Source organism: Melanostigma gelatinosum (assembly GCF_949748355.1).
Source record: "Melanostigma gelatinosum genome assembly, chromosome: 2".
In the NCBI taxonomy this organism is placed as follows: Eukaryota; Metazoa; Chordata; class Actinopteri; order Perciformes; family Zoarcidae; genus Melanostigma; species Melanostigma gelatinosum.
In genome coordinates this window covers 25,793,191-25,811,042 of record NC_136635.1, presented here as the reverse complement: position 1 = coordinate 25,811,042, position 17,852 = coordinate 25,793,191, and the positions used below count along the sequence as shown (strand labels likewise).

The 17,852-nt window shown below is 44.0% G+C and overlaps 1 protein-coding gene across 1 annotated transcript in view; it reads right to left on the bottom strand.

Annotated features, from left to right (window-relative positions):
- Positions 1-10,959: 10,959 nt before the first annotated feature.
- The window catches only part of tox3 (TOX high mobility group box family member 3), a 38,457-nt gene continuing 31,564 nt past the window's right edge, over positions 10,960-17,852 (bottom strand). Inside the window, exons 4-7 of the mRNA XM_079293327.1 lie at positions 14,130-14,393; positions 13,779-14,009; positions 13,534-13,614; positions 10,960-13,272 (exon numbers count right to left, since the gene is read on the bottom strand). Coding sequence (XP_079149453.1) covers positions 12,403-13,272; positions 13,534-13,614; positions 13,779-14,009; positions 14,130-14,393 — 1,446 coding nt within the window. The 3' untranslated portion in view covers positions 10,960-12,402. The remainder of the gene's footprint in view (positions 13,273-13,533; positions 13,615-13,778; positions 14,010-14,129; positions 14,394-17,852) is intronic.

Here is a 17,852-nt window from a genome sequence, read left to right as displayed (position 1 = left end):
CGGTGAGGGGTCGTACCTGGTTTCACCACCAGGCTGCGCCACAGCTCCTGGAACACGGGCAGGTCTCGGCCGACCAGCACCTCTACGGGGAGTCCTTCCACTACTCCTGCAGTGCCGACGTATCTACCCCTCGTCGTGTATATTTCGAGGGCGGTGGTGGGGTATTCGCGGGTCTCCCCATGGATGCACGTGACCGCTCGGGTGCCGGTTAGGAGCGGGTACTGAGCAAACGTAGGTCTCACCAAGGTAATCGCGCTCCCGGAATCCACCATCGCGGAGGCGTCGCGGCCGTTTACTTTGACCGGGGTGAGGGGCATGAGGTCCTCGTGAGTGGCCCAGCATCCGGTAATCAGTCCGCATGGGCGACTCCCCTCACTGGCCGTGGTCATGGGTGCGTCCTGGCGGTGAGGACATTCCCATGCGATGTGCCCGATCTCGCCGCAGTGGTAGCACCTCCTCTCTTCCGGTCCACCCGCCGGCCGACGTCGGGGAAAGCCTGGGGGAAAGGAGGGAGACACATAGGTAGTTTCCTCCGTTCTCATCTTTTCTTTGCGGGTGGACCCCTCCACTTTCGGGTTTCTTCCCCCACGCACTAACGCTTGTGCTGCGTGGTAACCCTCCATGATCTCTACCAGTTCCTCGAGGTTGCGGGGGTTTCTCTGGCCGGCCAATTTTTTCGCCTCATACGGGAGGGATCTGAGGAATTTGTCCATGACGACACGATCGGTGGGCGACACCTCGGTGGGCTCTGCGTGCAGCCAGGCCGTCGTAATCCTCTTGATCTCATGCATCTGGGCTCGCGGAGAAAGGGAGGTGTCATATGTCCATTCATGAAATCGTTGTGCCTTTAGTACCAGCGTGACCCCGCATCGCTGTAACGCTTCCGCTTTCAACACCCGGAAGTCAACTTTTCCAGCGCGCTCTAAGTCCTGATACGTTACTTGCGTTTCGTTGATCAAAAAGGGGGCTATCAACTCAGCCCAGTGCTCTTCTGGCCATTTTTCCCGGAGTGCCGTTGTCTGGAATATCTGAAAAAATATTTCCACATCGTCAGCTGCCGTCTGCTTGAGAAGGAAGCGCGCTGGGTTGGCTTTCTCCACGGTACGTTGCTCCTGTTGTGTCTGTAACATGCCCTTGATGTCGCTTTGCATCGCCTCCGCGCGTTCGGTTTGTACCGCCATATACTGCTCCATGTGTACTTGCTGTTGGTATTGTTGTTGCTGCTGTGCTTGGAGGATTTGCATTTGTACTTGCATGGCTTGTTCGTGGCGTTTTTGGGTTTCCTGGTTGCTAGCGATTAGCCCCGCTAGCAGCTCTTGAAATGGCACCGGGGTGGCCATGCTTACTGGGTTGGTCGGTCTATCGGTCAGTGTTGCCAGAACCGGACTGTGCCCACATTCTCCACCAAATTGTGACAGCCCCCGGGGTGGCAAGGGGGTTTCACGACAACACGGACCAATAAACACAACCAGTCGGTAGATAAATGGTGCAAGTGAGGTTTTTACTGAAGATAGAGAGTGGATAGAGGTAGGATAGACACTCAACAATACACTGTCCGCTTTCCAGAGGGATGGTCGGGGTTCACTTCCACGGTTCGGTGCACAACGGGTATTCCTCATACGGTCCAGGGCGCGGGCAGGAGCAGGGTAGTCGTACAGGCAGGGGTCGGGAGCCGGGCGGGTAGTCAGACGTTCCAGGGTGATCAAGGGGTAAGCCAGTTGTCTCCAATGCGTTTGCTGTGTCTCCGTCTCTTTCCACTCCTACTCTCTCCTAGTTTCCTGTGTCCGGGGCCCTTTTATAGTCCCCTCCTCCTCCTCCGATAGGGTGTGGTCGCTCCCTCGGCTCTCCTCCTCAGGTGTTGCTTGTTTGGGCTGATGGTGGTTTGGCGCTCTTTTCCACTCCCTGACATGGGGCTCCGCCTCCATGTCCGGCAATATCGTCCCTCTACCACTTCTCCTCTGAGGTTGCCCCCCCGGCTGCCACAGTGTATATATTTATCAATAATCCATGTCAGCAATTGCTTTCCATCTTGCATTGGTCCAGCGATGTAACTGGAGACTAGATCATCATTGACTTGTTTTACAGTGACGTGTGCCATCCCGCCTATATATTATCTGGACTGACTGATCGACACAGAGGTTGCTGTTGTTGTTTCGTTTCCCGCTCATGCATACAAACGCATAAGAATGCATAAGAAATTGATTTTTAACCATTTTGGTTTAACCATTTTGGTTCAAAATAAAAATGTAGTCATTGCTAATATTTAGGATGAATATGACTATTGCTGGTCTTCATTGGCTAGCGGCTGGGCCCCTATCCTCAATGTTGAAAGTATTAGCTTGGGTGGTCCATGCCAGAGCCGAGAATCATACAGTAGTCTAAAATAAACTCTTTATGACCACCAGCCGGTTCATCCTGTGATAGATCAGCTGTGCAGTATAGCCTTCCCAAATATTCCAGATGGCCAGTTTTGCAGTTTCTAGCAGTTTTTTTAATGCAGTTTTCTCTCTTTATTGAATGAAATGATGGAGAATCCAGAAAACAAAATGGCAGGGGGAAGTACTCAGCCAAGAGTAGATTGGATTAGATAGAGCATTGTATTAATCCCAGCTCAAAATTGTACTGTTGCAGGTCACTCACCTATGGTACAGTTGAGGCGGTGAGAGAAACAATAGCTACTTATCTAACAAGCTGATTTACAGTAGTTTAAGCGACTTGCGGTTCATTTACTTTTAGGTCCCCGCACAGCTTTGGCCCAGGGCGGCACACAGGTGTTTTGCCTTATTTGCCTGATTAAACCTCTCCTCGGGACTCTCTGGGCGTGTATATTGAATTAGTTTGTTTGACACCTCTCTTGCTTGTTTGTTGGTTTTGTCGCACCTGCTAGGGCGGGGACAGTTTACACCTTTATCTATCTCATGTATACATGGAGTTTGGTGACCTGAAGTAATTCTCAGCCTTACTCCACCCAAGTGCAACCCGAGCGCAGGTGTAATCAGCCAGAATAATGGAAAACACCTGTGTGAGAGTAACAAGTCCCTAAGATCTTATTTTGAAAGTATTAGTCAGAGGTTCACTTTGTACAGATGCAGTTTGGGCTGCGGACGTGTTTCCCAGAGATCAATAGTTCACCATTTATTTTGTGCGGTTCTAAAGCTATACATTGATGTGACTGTGTATATCTGCAGCTATACTTTTAACCCCCCTGAGTTAACAAGCCTCAACAACGGAAGTTTGTGTGACCTGATAAGATGAACCTCAGCAGTCTGTCTCATCTATTTGTCGTCAGTATTGGTGCAATAAACTTGGCCAAGACACATCACCTTAAAGCAAAAGCTGAAAAGTTGTATGAGAGCAAAAAGAGGATAATTGGCTGCACATAGGACACGTTTTAAATAGCTGTCCGACACGACCGACTTGTTTCTTTAGTCAGCGATAAACTTTACATGTGAATTGATTTGGAGATTCATAACTTTTACTTCTATTACTAATAGTAATAATAACAATAACAAATACTTTTTTTTCCAAATCTAATCTGTAATTCGTTTCCCACTGATGTTGTGTAAATGAAACCTTTGGTATGTTGATCATGTTTGTGTGTCATGTGCCACATTTAGTTTTTTGCCACTTCCATCCAAGCATAGAAACTTTTTTGCAAACTTCCAGTGTTTCCACTCCAAGTGTTTTTATGCTCAAATTGAAACTGTGCATGAAAACATGTGGATGGAAATGCACGTACTTACAGGTTCATGGGTTATGTATGTGTGAGCAAACCTACATAAACACTAGGAGAATGTGGAACCTCCACCCAGAAACGTGGGACTGTGAAAGCTGTTTCTCCATTGAGCCACCATGCAGCCTCTCAGTGCTTCACAGCATATTGCGTGTGGAAAAGCCCCAAAAGCTTTTATTTTTTATGTGTAAAAATGGCAAATTCATCACATTGATAGATGAGAAGTTATTTTTTGCATCCCTGCAGAGTCAACTTTTAATCTACTGTTTAGTTTCATGGTAGTGTTTATTAAAAGCTGCAAGCAGGCAAATTCCACAATTGCAAACATGGCCATAAAATAGAAACTAATATTCTTTACCCTGTGCTTTTTATATGAAGCGTTTACATTAGTGAGACCAGTCTGCTTCTCCAACACTTTTATACTCTTTGAGTAGCATCACAATAAGAAAAATAAAACACACTTTCTATCTTACCAGCCTTGATGCGAGGTATTTTAAATATTTCAGCTGCCCTGACCTGCAAGTCTAAAGTGCATTGTCGTCAGTATGTGCTAAAACACTGGCACATATAAATACAAAATTAGGCCGCATGCATGGCCTTTTAGGGCTAAAAGGACTGTAGGTGAGAATGTGTTGAGGGTAAGTGCAGACCCCTGGCACCCAGCGAGACCCCGGCTCTGCTCCTTCCCTCCCCTTTAGCTGGCCCCTTCTCTCTCTGCAGGCACTGAACAAAGAGAGGACCCAAACAATGGATCACTCTGAGAGCTGAAAGGCTTTGCGGGTCAAGCACTAACCCCCCTCCCTCTTTGACAGAAACACAACCCACACTTGTTCTGCTGAAGAGAGGCTGACCCTCCCGGCAAAGAAATAATGAACGCTGCCTGGGCATTAAACTGATAAAACTACCGGGACTGGGATCAGTTTGGCAGACAAATCACATCTAATGGCGTGAGGCTGGAGCCTGTCTTCTGGCCTGTCTCTCCCCTCTTCATTACAAGTCTACTGTACACTGTCCAGGCATCCACACAGCCATGTTACGCTGCTCAGCAGAGTTCATAGCTCAGGACGTGACCTTAAAGAGCAGCTGTCTGCTCTCTCTCCAAGCATCGCTCACTTTTATCATTCATTTCTGCTCTTGCTTTGCTTCAACTACGCTTGAAATGGTGTCGCAAACGAAGGGGCCGTCGTGTGCAGCCAACTGAAAAGTTATTTGTTAGGCAAATTGACTGATCAACTGCCACAGGAGCTTCTGTTTAAACATAAAAGCAGTGCCTATGAAATCTCTCACAGCATCAAGGTCCAACCCAGAAATTTGCATGTTTCCAAGTCAAATTTGTTAAAAATACACTTGCAAATCATCTCCACCTTATTTGTATTACACTGCTCCTTCCTGGAATCCCAGCATCTGGAAACTCAGGTGACGTCACTCAGTCCCATCACAGAAATATGAAGAATTTATGCTGCACCGCTTCCCTGCGATTGTCTAAAGCTTGTCGTGCAAATGCAGTTGTTTTATAGCTGCAAAACACACCCGACCATCTGGCACTGTGAGGTTAAGGAATTATTTTAATGTTATGAATTATGGCAAAATGCAATTAGATCCTGGTCTGTTCATAGTCAGCATAAGGTACGATAAGATAAAACTTAATTATCCCCATGGGGACAATGGGTATCATCATCATTCACTGATCCCTCTCTCCTCCTCTTCTTCCTCCACTTTGACTTTGTTCCTCCTCAGACCGCTGTTTCACCACCTCATTGTATGTCAGGTGCATTTGACTTCCTGTCGGCTTTGTGTGTGGATGCCATGACACTTCTATGTGGCTCAAACGGTGGTTTTACAGCTCGCCGTCTGTATGGGCAGCTGAGGTCTAGAGGCATGCAAGCTGTTCGGTCTTTCACCTTCGCTCGCGGCCCCTCCCCCAGGTCAGCGGCCATACATTAGATCAAGCCAGGCCTCACAGGGTCGAGGAACCGGTGCCAATCACACCACAATGCAGCATAAAGCAGGGGTGGGCGGAAACTATAAGCCTTGCTGAAGCAATGTAGCATGTATGTCCATCCTTTATTCCAATTATTTATTTCTTTTCTCTTCTGAAATTATTGTCTTTAAAGTTTTCTTGTTTTTGAATCATTATTTTTGATTATCTGTACAATCTGCTTTCCCCGGTGCTTTACAACAGCGCACTGCTCATAATGCTTGTTATGGGTATAAATGCAGATATTTCATCTGTGTATGAACGTGGCGATAAAACTCAGTTTTTAAATATTTCACTGCTATTAGTGACTTTGCAGATCAACATTTTCCAAACAAAACATTTGATGAATTCATAAAGTATGATCCATTTTATTTTTACAATTCTTACATTGAAACACTGTTTGAACTAATCAGTTTAATTTATCAATAATAATAAACCAATTGCAATTATATATTGTAATATAATAATATGAAAAGGGGTATTTCTCTGCATAATGAGTACTTTTACCTTTGACACTTTAACAACGCGTTGCTAATACTATTTCTGTATTTTAGTAAGAATTTTAATGCTCGAGGTTCAGTTGTAAAATAGTATATTTATATTGTGCTATTACTACATATATAGTAAAGGTAGTGAGTAATTATTTTACATCTGGAGGAAGTAATTCGAATATGTTAAATTGGGCTCTGCGAAATTGCGATGGGCAATATAACAATTGTCAACCAAACAATTATCCGAGAAAATAATCGGCAGGTTATTTTATAACGTAATAAATTGTTAGCTGCAATCATAAAGACACACAGTGACCTTTCTACTGCCAACAGGTGTGTTCAGTATAGAGAATGGTAAGTATGCTCCTGGATGGCCTGTGTGTATCTATACCTGCTTCTGCATGCACTTCAGACAGCAGCCATTCACTGTGAGGAGACTCGATGGCTCATTTGCCTCTGCACCCTGAGAATTGACTGTGTAAAAGAATCATCCTCAGCTTGAGTCTATTATCACCTGATCCTGTACTGTTTCAAGTCTGCCAAGCCCACAGATTGAACGTCTCACGTTTAACCCTTTCCCCGTCGCTCTGCTGGATGGCATCCCATTCCCCTGACTATTACCAAGAGTAAATGTTTTCCTTCACCCTCTCCAATGAGTAATTTTTGGTGTCCAACTTGTCTCGAACCTTTTCCTACCCCCCTTTTGTTTGGCTTTTGTTTGGCAACAGCTGCTGTTATGGATTTTTTTTTCTTTTTTTTTTTGGTCAGCTGTGATTGCTCCGGGCAAAACAGGAGCAGATGGTGTTTTGCTATGCATGAATGGAGCGTTAGAGGAGTTGGACTGAATAGGCCAAGTTTTGAATGGTGTCTACACAGCACCTGCCTCTTGTAGCAGCAGGGACATCCTAGTGGCATGATCTGTCTTGGCTTCGCTGCCATCGTAAAGGATGAAAGAAAGGAACAGAGGGGGGACCTTGTTGGGTACCGTCCATATTTATTGATTTTCCTGCAAGTCGTGGCATAATGTGGTGTACAGTCAGTTTGAGTTAATTGGATGTGACACAGCGTGCACGTGTAATCTATCACTCTAGTCTCCTGGTACACTTTATCAGTTTTGTTGCCATAGGAACATGTTGGCTCTGTAATAGCCTATATTAACAGGCTAAGTAAGTTGCAATAAAAGGCAATTTCAGAGTCGGGATCCTCTGCTGAACACAAAGCCCATAAAATACTGATGAAATAAATCGGTGGCAGTGGGGGGAGAGCGAGCTGGATTTTACATTCTTAAACCAGGCAAGTCCAAATAAAAGGAGACTGCCATCGCTTTCCATACAATGAAGGGACATCTGTCAACCTCTGGGGCATGATGATCTGTCACAATAAAGAAAGCTTTCTCAAATCACAGACAGCGCGCTGTGCATTTCTTTAGAGCGACTGTATAACTCAACAGGGAATAAATGCTCCAGATGCATTTGGTCCGCATAATACTGGCAATACACTAACATTGTGAGTGAATCATAATACTCTGAAACAAACCAGGTCCTCATATGCTGACTGCTGTTATTGTTATGGTGACAACTCCTTCTAATAAACAGTTTTTTTTCTTTGGGCTTTAGATGTCTCTTCCATGACCTTTGTCACGTTGACAGCAGCCGGATGGTGGTTAGCTTATCTGCCCTCGTTCTAGCCTATGCTTGCCTGCACAATACATTCTCAAATATGTAGACATTTGCATGAAAAATCCCATTCTTTGAGTTTGCGATTGCAAAAGTATCTAATGACTCCTGACGCATGTCAAAACCATCATAAGGCAGGTAGAGGCATCTCAGTGACTTATTTGCCAACATCAAATCTACAACAGGGTTTTTTTTTCAATCATTGCATAATTTAGATATGGCGCTTTAACATTACAGATCCATGTCAATCCTCTGATTATGGTTACATACTGTTAATCATTTACAGGAAATAGGCTTATTTACAGTCATTAAGAGCCGTAGCGCTGCCTCTGGCAATATTAAACAGCAGCATCAGTCGTTTGCAGTGTATGGTTTTATGCATGTGTTTATCAGAATTGTGTTGGTATAGTGGTGCACAGGCTGGCTGACGCGGGTCAAAAGACTGGCAGATCAGATCTACAATAACAGAACTCTACAAAAGAGGGGGCTCAGCCTAATGGCTGAATCACTGCGTCACCAAGGCAACATCATTGAGCAGAAATCCTAGGGTGGAAAACGTGTGTGTGTGTGTGTGAGTTTGCATATTGCGTGTGCATGCATGTGCCTGTGAGAGATGAAAAAGACGGAGAGGGAGCAAAAGACTGCATTTGTGATTATTTGTGCTTGGGCTCGTATTCCTTCAGAATAGCAAATCTGTATTTCTTGCCAGTATTTTTTTTCTGGTAATTCATAAAAATGAGCATTATCTTGTTTTCATTTTATTAGAATTAATACACTTTATCAATTTACAGAATTAATGATGAATAGAATTAGATAAATAAAATAAGATAATCTAGGCTATCATAATATTTATACTGGCCCCCCTGAATATACCATTAGCTTAGCTCGGAGGCATCGTCTATGGCGCTCCTTTAGTCTGGCGGGTCAAAAGTTCTCTAAACAAACGTTACCATTGGTCAGGGATGTCAACAGTCCAGCCAGCCAGCAAGAGCAGCCAACAGCCCTCAAACAGAGTTCACCATTCATCTCAGAGGTCAATAGTTCTCTTCACAAAGCTCATCATCGCAAGGTCAAGAATTCCTTAAACAGAGTCATCCATTTGACTGGAGGCCTACTTCCTCCCTGTACACCAAAGACTGGCATTGGACTTGTAGGGTCAGTTGTCTCTGCAATTCCCCTTATCAGTAAAAAAAAAGCCTGTTTTGTTTTGTTTTGAAGGAAACAAAGTTTAGTATCGGAGCAGTTCGGGTCCTACATCTGCGACCTGAGTCCAGACTGTGGGATTGGCTGCAGCGTGGGTCTGACGGTCAGATGGTCAGTGTCAGCAGGGCTTTTGTTATGCTCACATTGTATATGTGCGATGAACGGGAAAACAACAAAAGAGCCAAATAAATCATTAAAATCCAAAATCCCTTAGCTTCCACATCTGACTCCTTAGTCATCCTTGGCACGGTGCCGAGCAACTGACCTCAGTGGGGAGGTGGAGGACAATTAGGTCACCTCGTGATTGCATTACACAAATGACAGATTAATGTCATAGTGCCCTTCATCAGCGTTAGTTAATGATGAGGACTGAAACAGAAAAAGAGCATTGATTGCCTCATGCTGCTATGATAATATCATGTTGCACTCTGGAAAAATATTTATCTTGCTCATACTAACAGGCAGAGTGTACAGCACAAAGCAGTGGAATTTATTTATTCACCTATTCAAATGAAACCAGTCCCCATTATAGGAGGAACAGTGTATTATCCTTGTAAATGATGTGTGTGTGTGTGTGTGTGTGTGTGTGTGTATAGCAGTGTTTTGGAAATATCTGTAACCTTTTTATTGCAGAGTCCCATAACTCCAACCCTGGCTGTGAGATATTTGTACACAGTGACCACAGTACTGAGGGGTTATGGAATAACAAGGAGCCCCATGCATTATTAATGGCCTCTGCTGTGAATCTGTTCAGAATAATAACGGCGATTTCCCAGAGCCTCATTACTGTGTGTTTTTTAAAGGATGCATTTTGGTATCCATGGACAACCGCTCTCACATTCTCCTCTTCTTCTCCCCCCCGTGTTAACATTCAGGTCATGCGCGGCACTTGCTGTTTTTAATTTTCATTTCATCATAAGCACTTTAAGACTGTTGCCAGCGCTTATTTTCAGTTTTCCTGCAGCCCTCTTCACTCAGGCTTCTGACAGGACAGATGCTGTAATTAATCACGGCGGAGAAATGGGCATCGCTTCCATACCGAGCCGAAGAGCCAATCACCGCGGCAGCAGCAGCAGCAATGACGGCAGGGCCCCGGCCCAAATTACAAATGCTTTCCTAAAACTAACTAATTGAAAACAAACCAAAAATTTGAAAATTCTATCAAGCCGCTGTCACAGAAGCACAGGAGCAGATTCTCTCCCTCTAATTTGTAACTAACATTAAGCCATGTCTAGAATGTCTCAGCTGCCTTTGGAATAAAAAAGGCCCTTCTCATGGGCCAGTGGATTCACAGCCTATTGTGAAGATATGATAATTATTGTTTGCCTGCCTGCCTTCCCTCCCCCGCTCGCCATTTTATTCAAGGGAGCTCAGCGAACCCCTGGGGATGTCTTGGAAATGAAGCGATTTTGAAGGGAGTAGGAAAGAGGCAGAATCCAATGCACTGGTGTGTGAGAAGGGGACTGTTATTGAGACAAGTACCAGTTACAGTACATGCTGACCTTGTCAGTATCGACACTGTTTCTACACACAGTTACAAAAGACTTCTGTTTAAATCACTGACAAACAGCACGCACTATAATGATGCCCGCATGAATGCTCACATACCACTGCAAATTATCTTTTTCTCTTATAGAATTACTCCGTAGAAAACATACAAATTAACTTTTTTTGATGTTTCATAAAAGGACTGAGTGATATTTATTAATTTTCAATAGCTAACAAGGAGACGTGAATAATCATCGCATAGTAATTATGACTATAAAGCTTTTGAAATAAACAGATGCCTTCAAATAAATATTCGTGATTGATAGTTTAATTTTGAACAGAGACACAAAGAAATATATAATACTTCATACAAAATTATGGCTACTATCATATTAGTGATGGAATGTCTCTGGATTGGTCTTCATGGCCGAGCAAAAACTCAAACATTAAATTACTTTTCCTATTGTGAGCTGAAAACAACCTTTCAAGAACTCCATACCGATATGCATTTATTCTATGGACAGTTTTCAAAAAGCAGTTGGTTCGTAAGCAAAATACAAACAAAATGAATCGCTGCTATTGTAACTCATAAAAAAGTATAAAAGAGCAGAAATGCACTATGTGATATAGCAATCCACAGGTCGTTTAACAATGTTTTAATTAAAGCCTCACATATTAAAACTTTACAACATGTGATATGAAAAATGTACAACAATTTTCTTTTTTTCCAGGGACTTCTGTACAACTGGCAAAAATACCTCCGATGCCTTTTTCAGTTGGCTTTGGCAGTGCAAGAAACTTTCCTTTTTTAAAACAATGACGTATCAAGGAGCAGAGTAAAAATACATCAATCCCCCAAACTATCTGCCTCGACATTTGCATTTACCATAAAATATCCCCTTTGTTACACAAAATAAAAACATAATTTAATTGTTAAACATCTGAAGTAAAAACAAATAGAATAAAGAAGATCATTTTGGGGGGGGGGGGGGGGGGGTTGCTAGTTACACGCTTTTGGGCAAAGATTATTTGATACGCGAGGTCTCGCCTCTCACTCTACAAAACATGTACAGCAGATTACAGCTACAGTTTGATGATGTGATGACATAAATGATTTATGGCAGTTTCTGTCTCAGAGACCGGTGTCGCTAGACTTTGTATTTTCTGTTCCGCTTACTCTTCAAGACATTTTCTGCATTGGTGACATGATTTTAAATGTGTTCAAATATCACTGGGCCTCCGACGTGTGATAATCTGATCAACCATTTCCTCCAAGCCATTGTTAAACGGTTACATCTGCGACGGGTGAGAGATGACGGTTTGAGTAAAGAATGTCTCGGTAATTACTGGCCAGTGTGGGAACAGAGACTGACGTGTGGGTTACTGGTTTCCAGCAAAGATCCTCTGAGTCACTCAGTCCAGGTAAGAGCTGATAGAAATCCTTTTGTTGAAAGGCATTCAAACTGACAACTCTGGCCTCATAAATAAAGCTTTATTGTTAAATAAAAAGTGAAAGACACACATCTTCCAACATATTGTGTGCCCAGTCAGTTTAAATTGACAACTGAAAGAACGCACAAACAAACAAACAAACAAACACTGGGAGCTCGCCTGAACAGGCTTCTGTCATAGCTCAGCCTATTTTATAGACAAAAACCCAGTCAACATGTTTACCCCCCCTGTACACGCGTGTGCATATCCGTCTATAACAATGGACAAGTTCTTTGTATAACATTCTAAATCTTTCACACTTTTTAAGTGCAACTTAGCAAAGCAACGGGGAGTGATGCTTTTATTCTATTCCTGTTCTGTGAGATAGGATTTCCATTTGGCTCAGTAAATGCTGACTTGGGACAGGACCTGGGCGTGGGCCTGGATTTGGGAGGGGTGTGGTTGCTGCTGTGTGGCCGGCTGGGGGCTGCCGAGCGATGCAGAGCCTCCCACTGAATGGGGTGTACCAGGAGAGTGCTGGGGTGGGGAACACTGGGACTGGTGCTGCTGCTGGAGATGTTGAATCTGCTGCTGGTGCAGCTGATGCTGCTGCATCTGCATGTGCTGCATCTGCATCTGCTGCTGCGGTTGTTGGTGCTGCTGCTGTTGTTGTTGTTGGTGCTGTTGTTGTTGTTGTTGTTGGTGCTGCTGTTGTTGGTGCTGCTGTTGGTGCTGCTGTTGGTGCTGCTGCTGTTGCTGCATGTGGTGCTGCTGCAGCTGTTGCTGGAGGTGGTGTTGGAAATGCTGATGCTGCATCTGCTGCTGGATCTGCTGGTGATGCATCTGCTGCTGCTGCATCTGATGGTGCTGGAGATGCTGCTGCATCTGCTGCTGCTGCTGGATTTGCTGCATCGCATGCTGCTGCACCGGTTGCATCGGTGGGCTCATCTGAGACATCGCTGTGGACTGGGCACCCGCCACCATGCCCCCTCCGGCACCCATCTGGCCGAGCAGCTGCGGTGGCATCCCGGAGGACATGTTTGGGTGGGAGACGGTAACCGAGGTCACGATCTGATTGCCCCCTAGTCTCATCTGCAGAGGTTTCGGGGCAATGGCCCGTGGTAGGCCCTGCTGGAGAGCCAGGGCAGCTGCAGACATGGAGGGGTGGTGGTTGAGGGGTGAAGGCATCACCAGGCCTGGGGACAGGCTGGTGGAGGCCAGGGTCTGCTGCACCGAGCGGATAGTCTGGGCCTCAGCTGATTCTGCTGCAGCCTGGATGGGGCAAAAAAAAAATATCCAAACTTATCAACAAAGCCACAGTTTCCCCCTCTGAAGAATACCATTTCCTCTATCTGCAGGTTGACTGTAAAGTTTCTAGACATCAAATTGCTTCAGTTGTTTTTCTCATTCCCAAAAAAGTTTTCTACAACGTCACAGTGCGCAATGTAATACAAAGAATTCTGACAAAATTGAATCAACCTTTTCTGTCAAATTCACACATTTTCGATGTGAAAGGAAGGAACAGTTTCTCACCTTGGAAACCAGGCTGGCGCGGTACGCGGCAAGGGCTTTTAAATATTCTTTCTTGGCAGCTTCTGTTTTGCTTTTGTAAACCTGTGATGACACAAAGGTGCGTGTGAATGGACACTTACGGCTTCTTATCAGTTAGAGATCATTCCTTTTAAAATATAGAGTACATTACACAGATCACATACTGTACATGCATTTGCTTCTGATGATGTAACTAGACTAGTCTGAACAATCAAACTTTGTAGTACCTGCTTCTGCTCCTCTCCCAGACCGTCCCACATGGAGGCCACGATCTTGGACACCTCTCCAAAGGTGGCGTTGGGATTCTGACCCTTGATAGCGGCCTGGGTGTCTCTGAAGAACAGGGCATAAGCCGAGACCGGCTTCGAAGGCTCATTGGGATCCTTCTTCTTCTTCTTCTTAGGGGTCTTGGGCTTCTTTACGGGATCTATGGGAGCTGGTCGCTTCTCTGCAATGACCTGCAATGATTGAGATAACAAAATTTACAAAACAATTGTAACAGTCTATTATATCAACAGGTTAATTCCCTACAAATACGACTTAATACGGTAACATGACTGAATTCCAACTTCGCTCACCCTGTTGCCTTCGTCCTGGTCGTCTTCGTTGATGGAGCTGGAGGGAGACGGTGTGGCGGACTTGCTGGCAGGCGGTGATGGGGAAGTATGGGTGATGTGGGGTCCTGCCATGTTTAGGCTCAGCTGCGCATTGAGTTGGGATTGGTTGATGGTGGTCAGCTGATTCCGTGATAACATCCCATTGGGGCTGTTCATGCTGATGATGGACTTCATCACCATGGCTGGGTTGGGTGGGTACTGGCGAAGATGGCCTGGTCCAACATTCTGTAAATTGATACAAAAGCAAAAGACATTTGTTAAGAAAATAATAATCAAACTGTTTTATTGATCCCTTTTTCTTTCATACTGCTCTCAAGGTTTGGCTGCATAGACTCCCACCTCCTCTCTCCAGCTCAGAGATATGTCTCTACTCACGATGACACCCCGCTGGCCCGTGCACAGAGCTCATGAATATGTATCTCTGTACGAGAGGGGAAATCGGGTCATTGGATTCTGCGGATTGTCATGTGGCAGATCACATGTCACTACGTCCCGGGTCTTAAATGTCTCTATTACAGGCCATGATAAATTATCGACACCCGAGGAGCCAACTTTATAAGCCAGTAATAGATGGCTACACAGCTCGGTTGATTCATTTCAAAACTCTATTGTATGGAAATCTGTGACACAGCTTTTGACTGCCCGGTCCCTGGAGGGGAACAGTGGACTCAGTTCCCCGGCGCTGTGGTACATAACTGCAAATGCCACAATAAAAGGACTGTTGGAGTCGCAGTTAGAATACATGAACCTAAATGTCAGTTAAGATTGAGGCGGCCACAAGCCTATATGCTTTAGTGTGGCGTTAATTTTAGGTTATAACTCCAAGGCACCTTTCATAGATCATGTTTGACAGCCAGAGTGGTGAAAAATAAATATAAAAATAAAAAATACTGCTGTATAATCAACTCCATAAATGAACTGGCTGAAGGTTTGAAGCTTAAGGGCTTTGGACAGCTCCCCTCACTTCTACCATACAGTATACAATGTAATAACATCTTCAAAATCTCTTTTCCATTTATTCCCTGGGAAAGCGTTTGGTTCTTGAAAAAGAGGCTCAGTGAAGGTGCATGCAACATGTTTGCATTGATTGTGGTGAGGATGACATTACAAGGACTGCCAGCTCCCCAGAGGGAAGACTGATCAGAGAGCAAGCAGAGCTGACATGGAACAGAGGGACACAACAGAAAAGGTGATTTGTTCTCCCTGGGTACATCCATCTGGTATTCAGCAGCAGAAACTCAATCTCTCCCAACATCAACACATCATAAACCCACACACCTGGCTTTATTGAAAGAACCTCATGAATGTGCGCCTTCAAAAACAATATTGTAACACCATTTCTGACAAAAACATATTGGATCTGCGATCCATTTCTTTCTCATATGCCATGTCTGCTGCTTATCATAAATACAATCTATGAAGTGAGAGCGGATTTGTATTTACACGTGCGAGGACGATTCGGCAAAAGGTGAGCCGAAGGTGGGGGAGACATTGAAGACATATTGCCGCGACGCTTCAAATATGGAAGCTCTCTGTTTTCTCGCAAATAAAAAGCTGCAATAAACAAGCCTGTGACCAAATGACTGTGATTTACATATCTGCAACACGGCATGTTCCAAGTGCTATTGTCATCTTCATTACTGAGAACACGATGGCTCGCAGTTTGCTCTCTGCTCGCTGCGAACATCAAAGACGCACACACTGAGCTCATTAGTCGTGGCCATCTGTATAATAACACTTTTGCCGAATCCCAATGATGCAGTTTTGACTTAGAGCAATGGCCCATTCTGCCATTTGTTTGGAATATGGTGATTTCTTCTGAATGGCCTTTGGATGTTGTGTGTTTAAAAAAAAAAGAAATATGCACTGATGACCACGGTTAAACACGTAAATGTATCGCATCCAACAGCCTGCTGAATGTCTTATTTCATCACATATTATAGCAATAGCTGGAGTAGCAGCAATTTCCACCCTGTGTAACAGAACAACGATGACAGTTACGCCGGAGAAATGCCAGCATCACCACGTCTGATTCGAGTGAAAAGATAACGCAGCTAATAACACAGCGGAAGAAAGAATCTTAGGTAACGTTTGCCTTGATTGTGAATATGAATCTGGTCCGAGGATGTTTATGTATGTTCTTCTACTTCCTCATTTGCATTTTGATTGCAGTATTGTCAGCAGTCACAGCAGACATCGCACTAGATATTTTGATAGTCATCGTAAATCTGCAAATAAGTCCTTATCTCGAGTATACAGTGACCAGATGTGCCCTGTGTGTGTAGGTGTGCTGTCTGCCTGTGTGTTTGTACGGTCAAACACTAACAAGTGGAAATCTACTCTCAAATCAAGAAAGGTCATTTTTTTTAAAATGCAAATTCATTTTGTAATATTCCCCATTGTGTTGCGTTTAATGTGGGATCTGAAAAAGCTGGCAACAACACCATGCTTTTAACAATGTGCTGCAAAAAGAAGAAAAAGAGTTTGTTTTGTACATTATTGTTGGCCTCATGCACACTTAACACAGCAAACACTCCACACAGAGCGTTCGGAAGAATAACAGATGAGAAAAAAAAGAAAACAACAAAACAAAAACACTGTTGACAAGGTGTGAAACCTTTTCCACAATAAATGCCGGCCAATAAACACAGCAGCTGGACCACAAAAATGAAACATTATGCATTCACCAAGTGATAAAAATCGCAACACTGATGTCAATGAAAACAGGATGTCTGTTCTTTAAGATATTGGAAATCAGAATTGAAGGGGACTTTATGAACAGTGGCACCATGTACTGAGCTGTAACAGGCTGAAAAGAATGTTAACAAGTTCAATTTCCATTCAATCAATGCCAGAGCTCTTGGAAATGTTCCATGGCAGGAGAGGGGTAAAATCATCTATATGGTAATTATAAGGATGAATCCCCCAGTAACTTTCGCCAGCATGAAAGGTCAGTCCTATTAAAGATAGTTTATCAGTGCTCTGCACATATTCCTTTACTCGCCTTCTAAATGGGTACACCATTTAATTTTTTTTTCTTCCTCCATTTTCAGCAACCTGATGAAGTCTGTGCTTAAGCCAAATGACAAAAATGGAATTTTGAATGCCGGTAAAGGCTATAATAGCATGAAGATAAATAGTTTTTCTTTCCCCTGCCCCGTCTCAGTCAAACACACTTCTCTCTCTCTCTGTGGTGCTCAAACTCAGTCCATCTATCTTCCCAACCTCTAACCCCCACTTAAAAACAGATCTCTCTTCTTCTTCCCTGGTCTCTCTCTCTCTCTCCCCCCCTCCTCCATCAGACTGTGAGGCCAGCAGGTTCCCTCCCCTTGGTCCGGTACAGCCACTGACCCATACCCCCTTTCCACCCTTTCTCCCGATGCATTATGGGTATTTAAAACTTGTCCAACATGACATCATTTCATTTTGAGAGCTGCCTGAGAAAAGTAAATTACAGAATCAATCATGCAGAAGGTCAAGCTGAGACTTCATTACATTATAGTATTGCATGCCTGCATGAATATCTTTCATTTCTGACTGACCCAATATGTCACAATAGCCGTCTGTCGAGGGAGAAAAGAAAAAAAGAAACTGAGCGAGAGAAGGAAAAACTAAATCCACTCTCTTAAATTGATGTACAACCCATGTCAGTGCTTCTTGGCTTGGAAGGGAGATAAGAGGGAA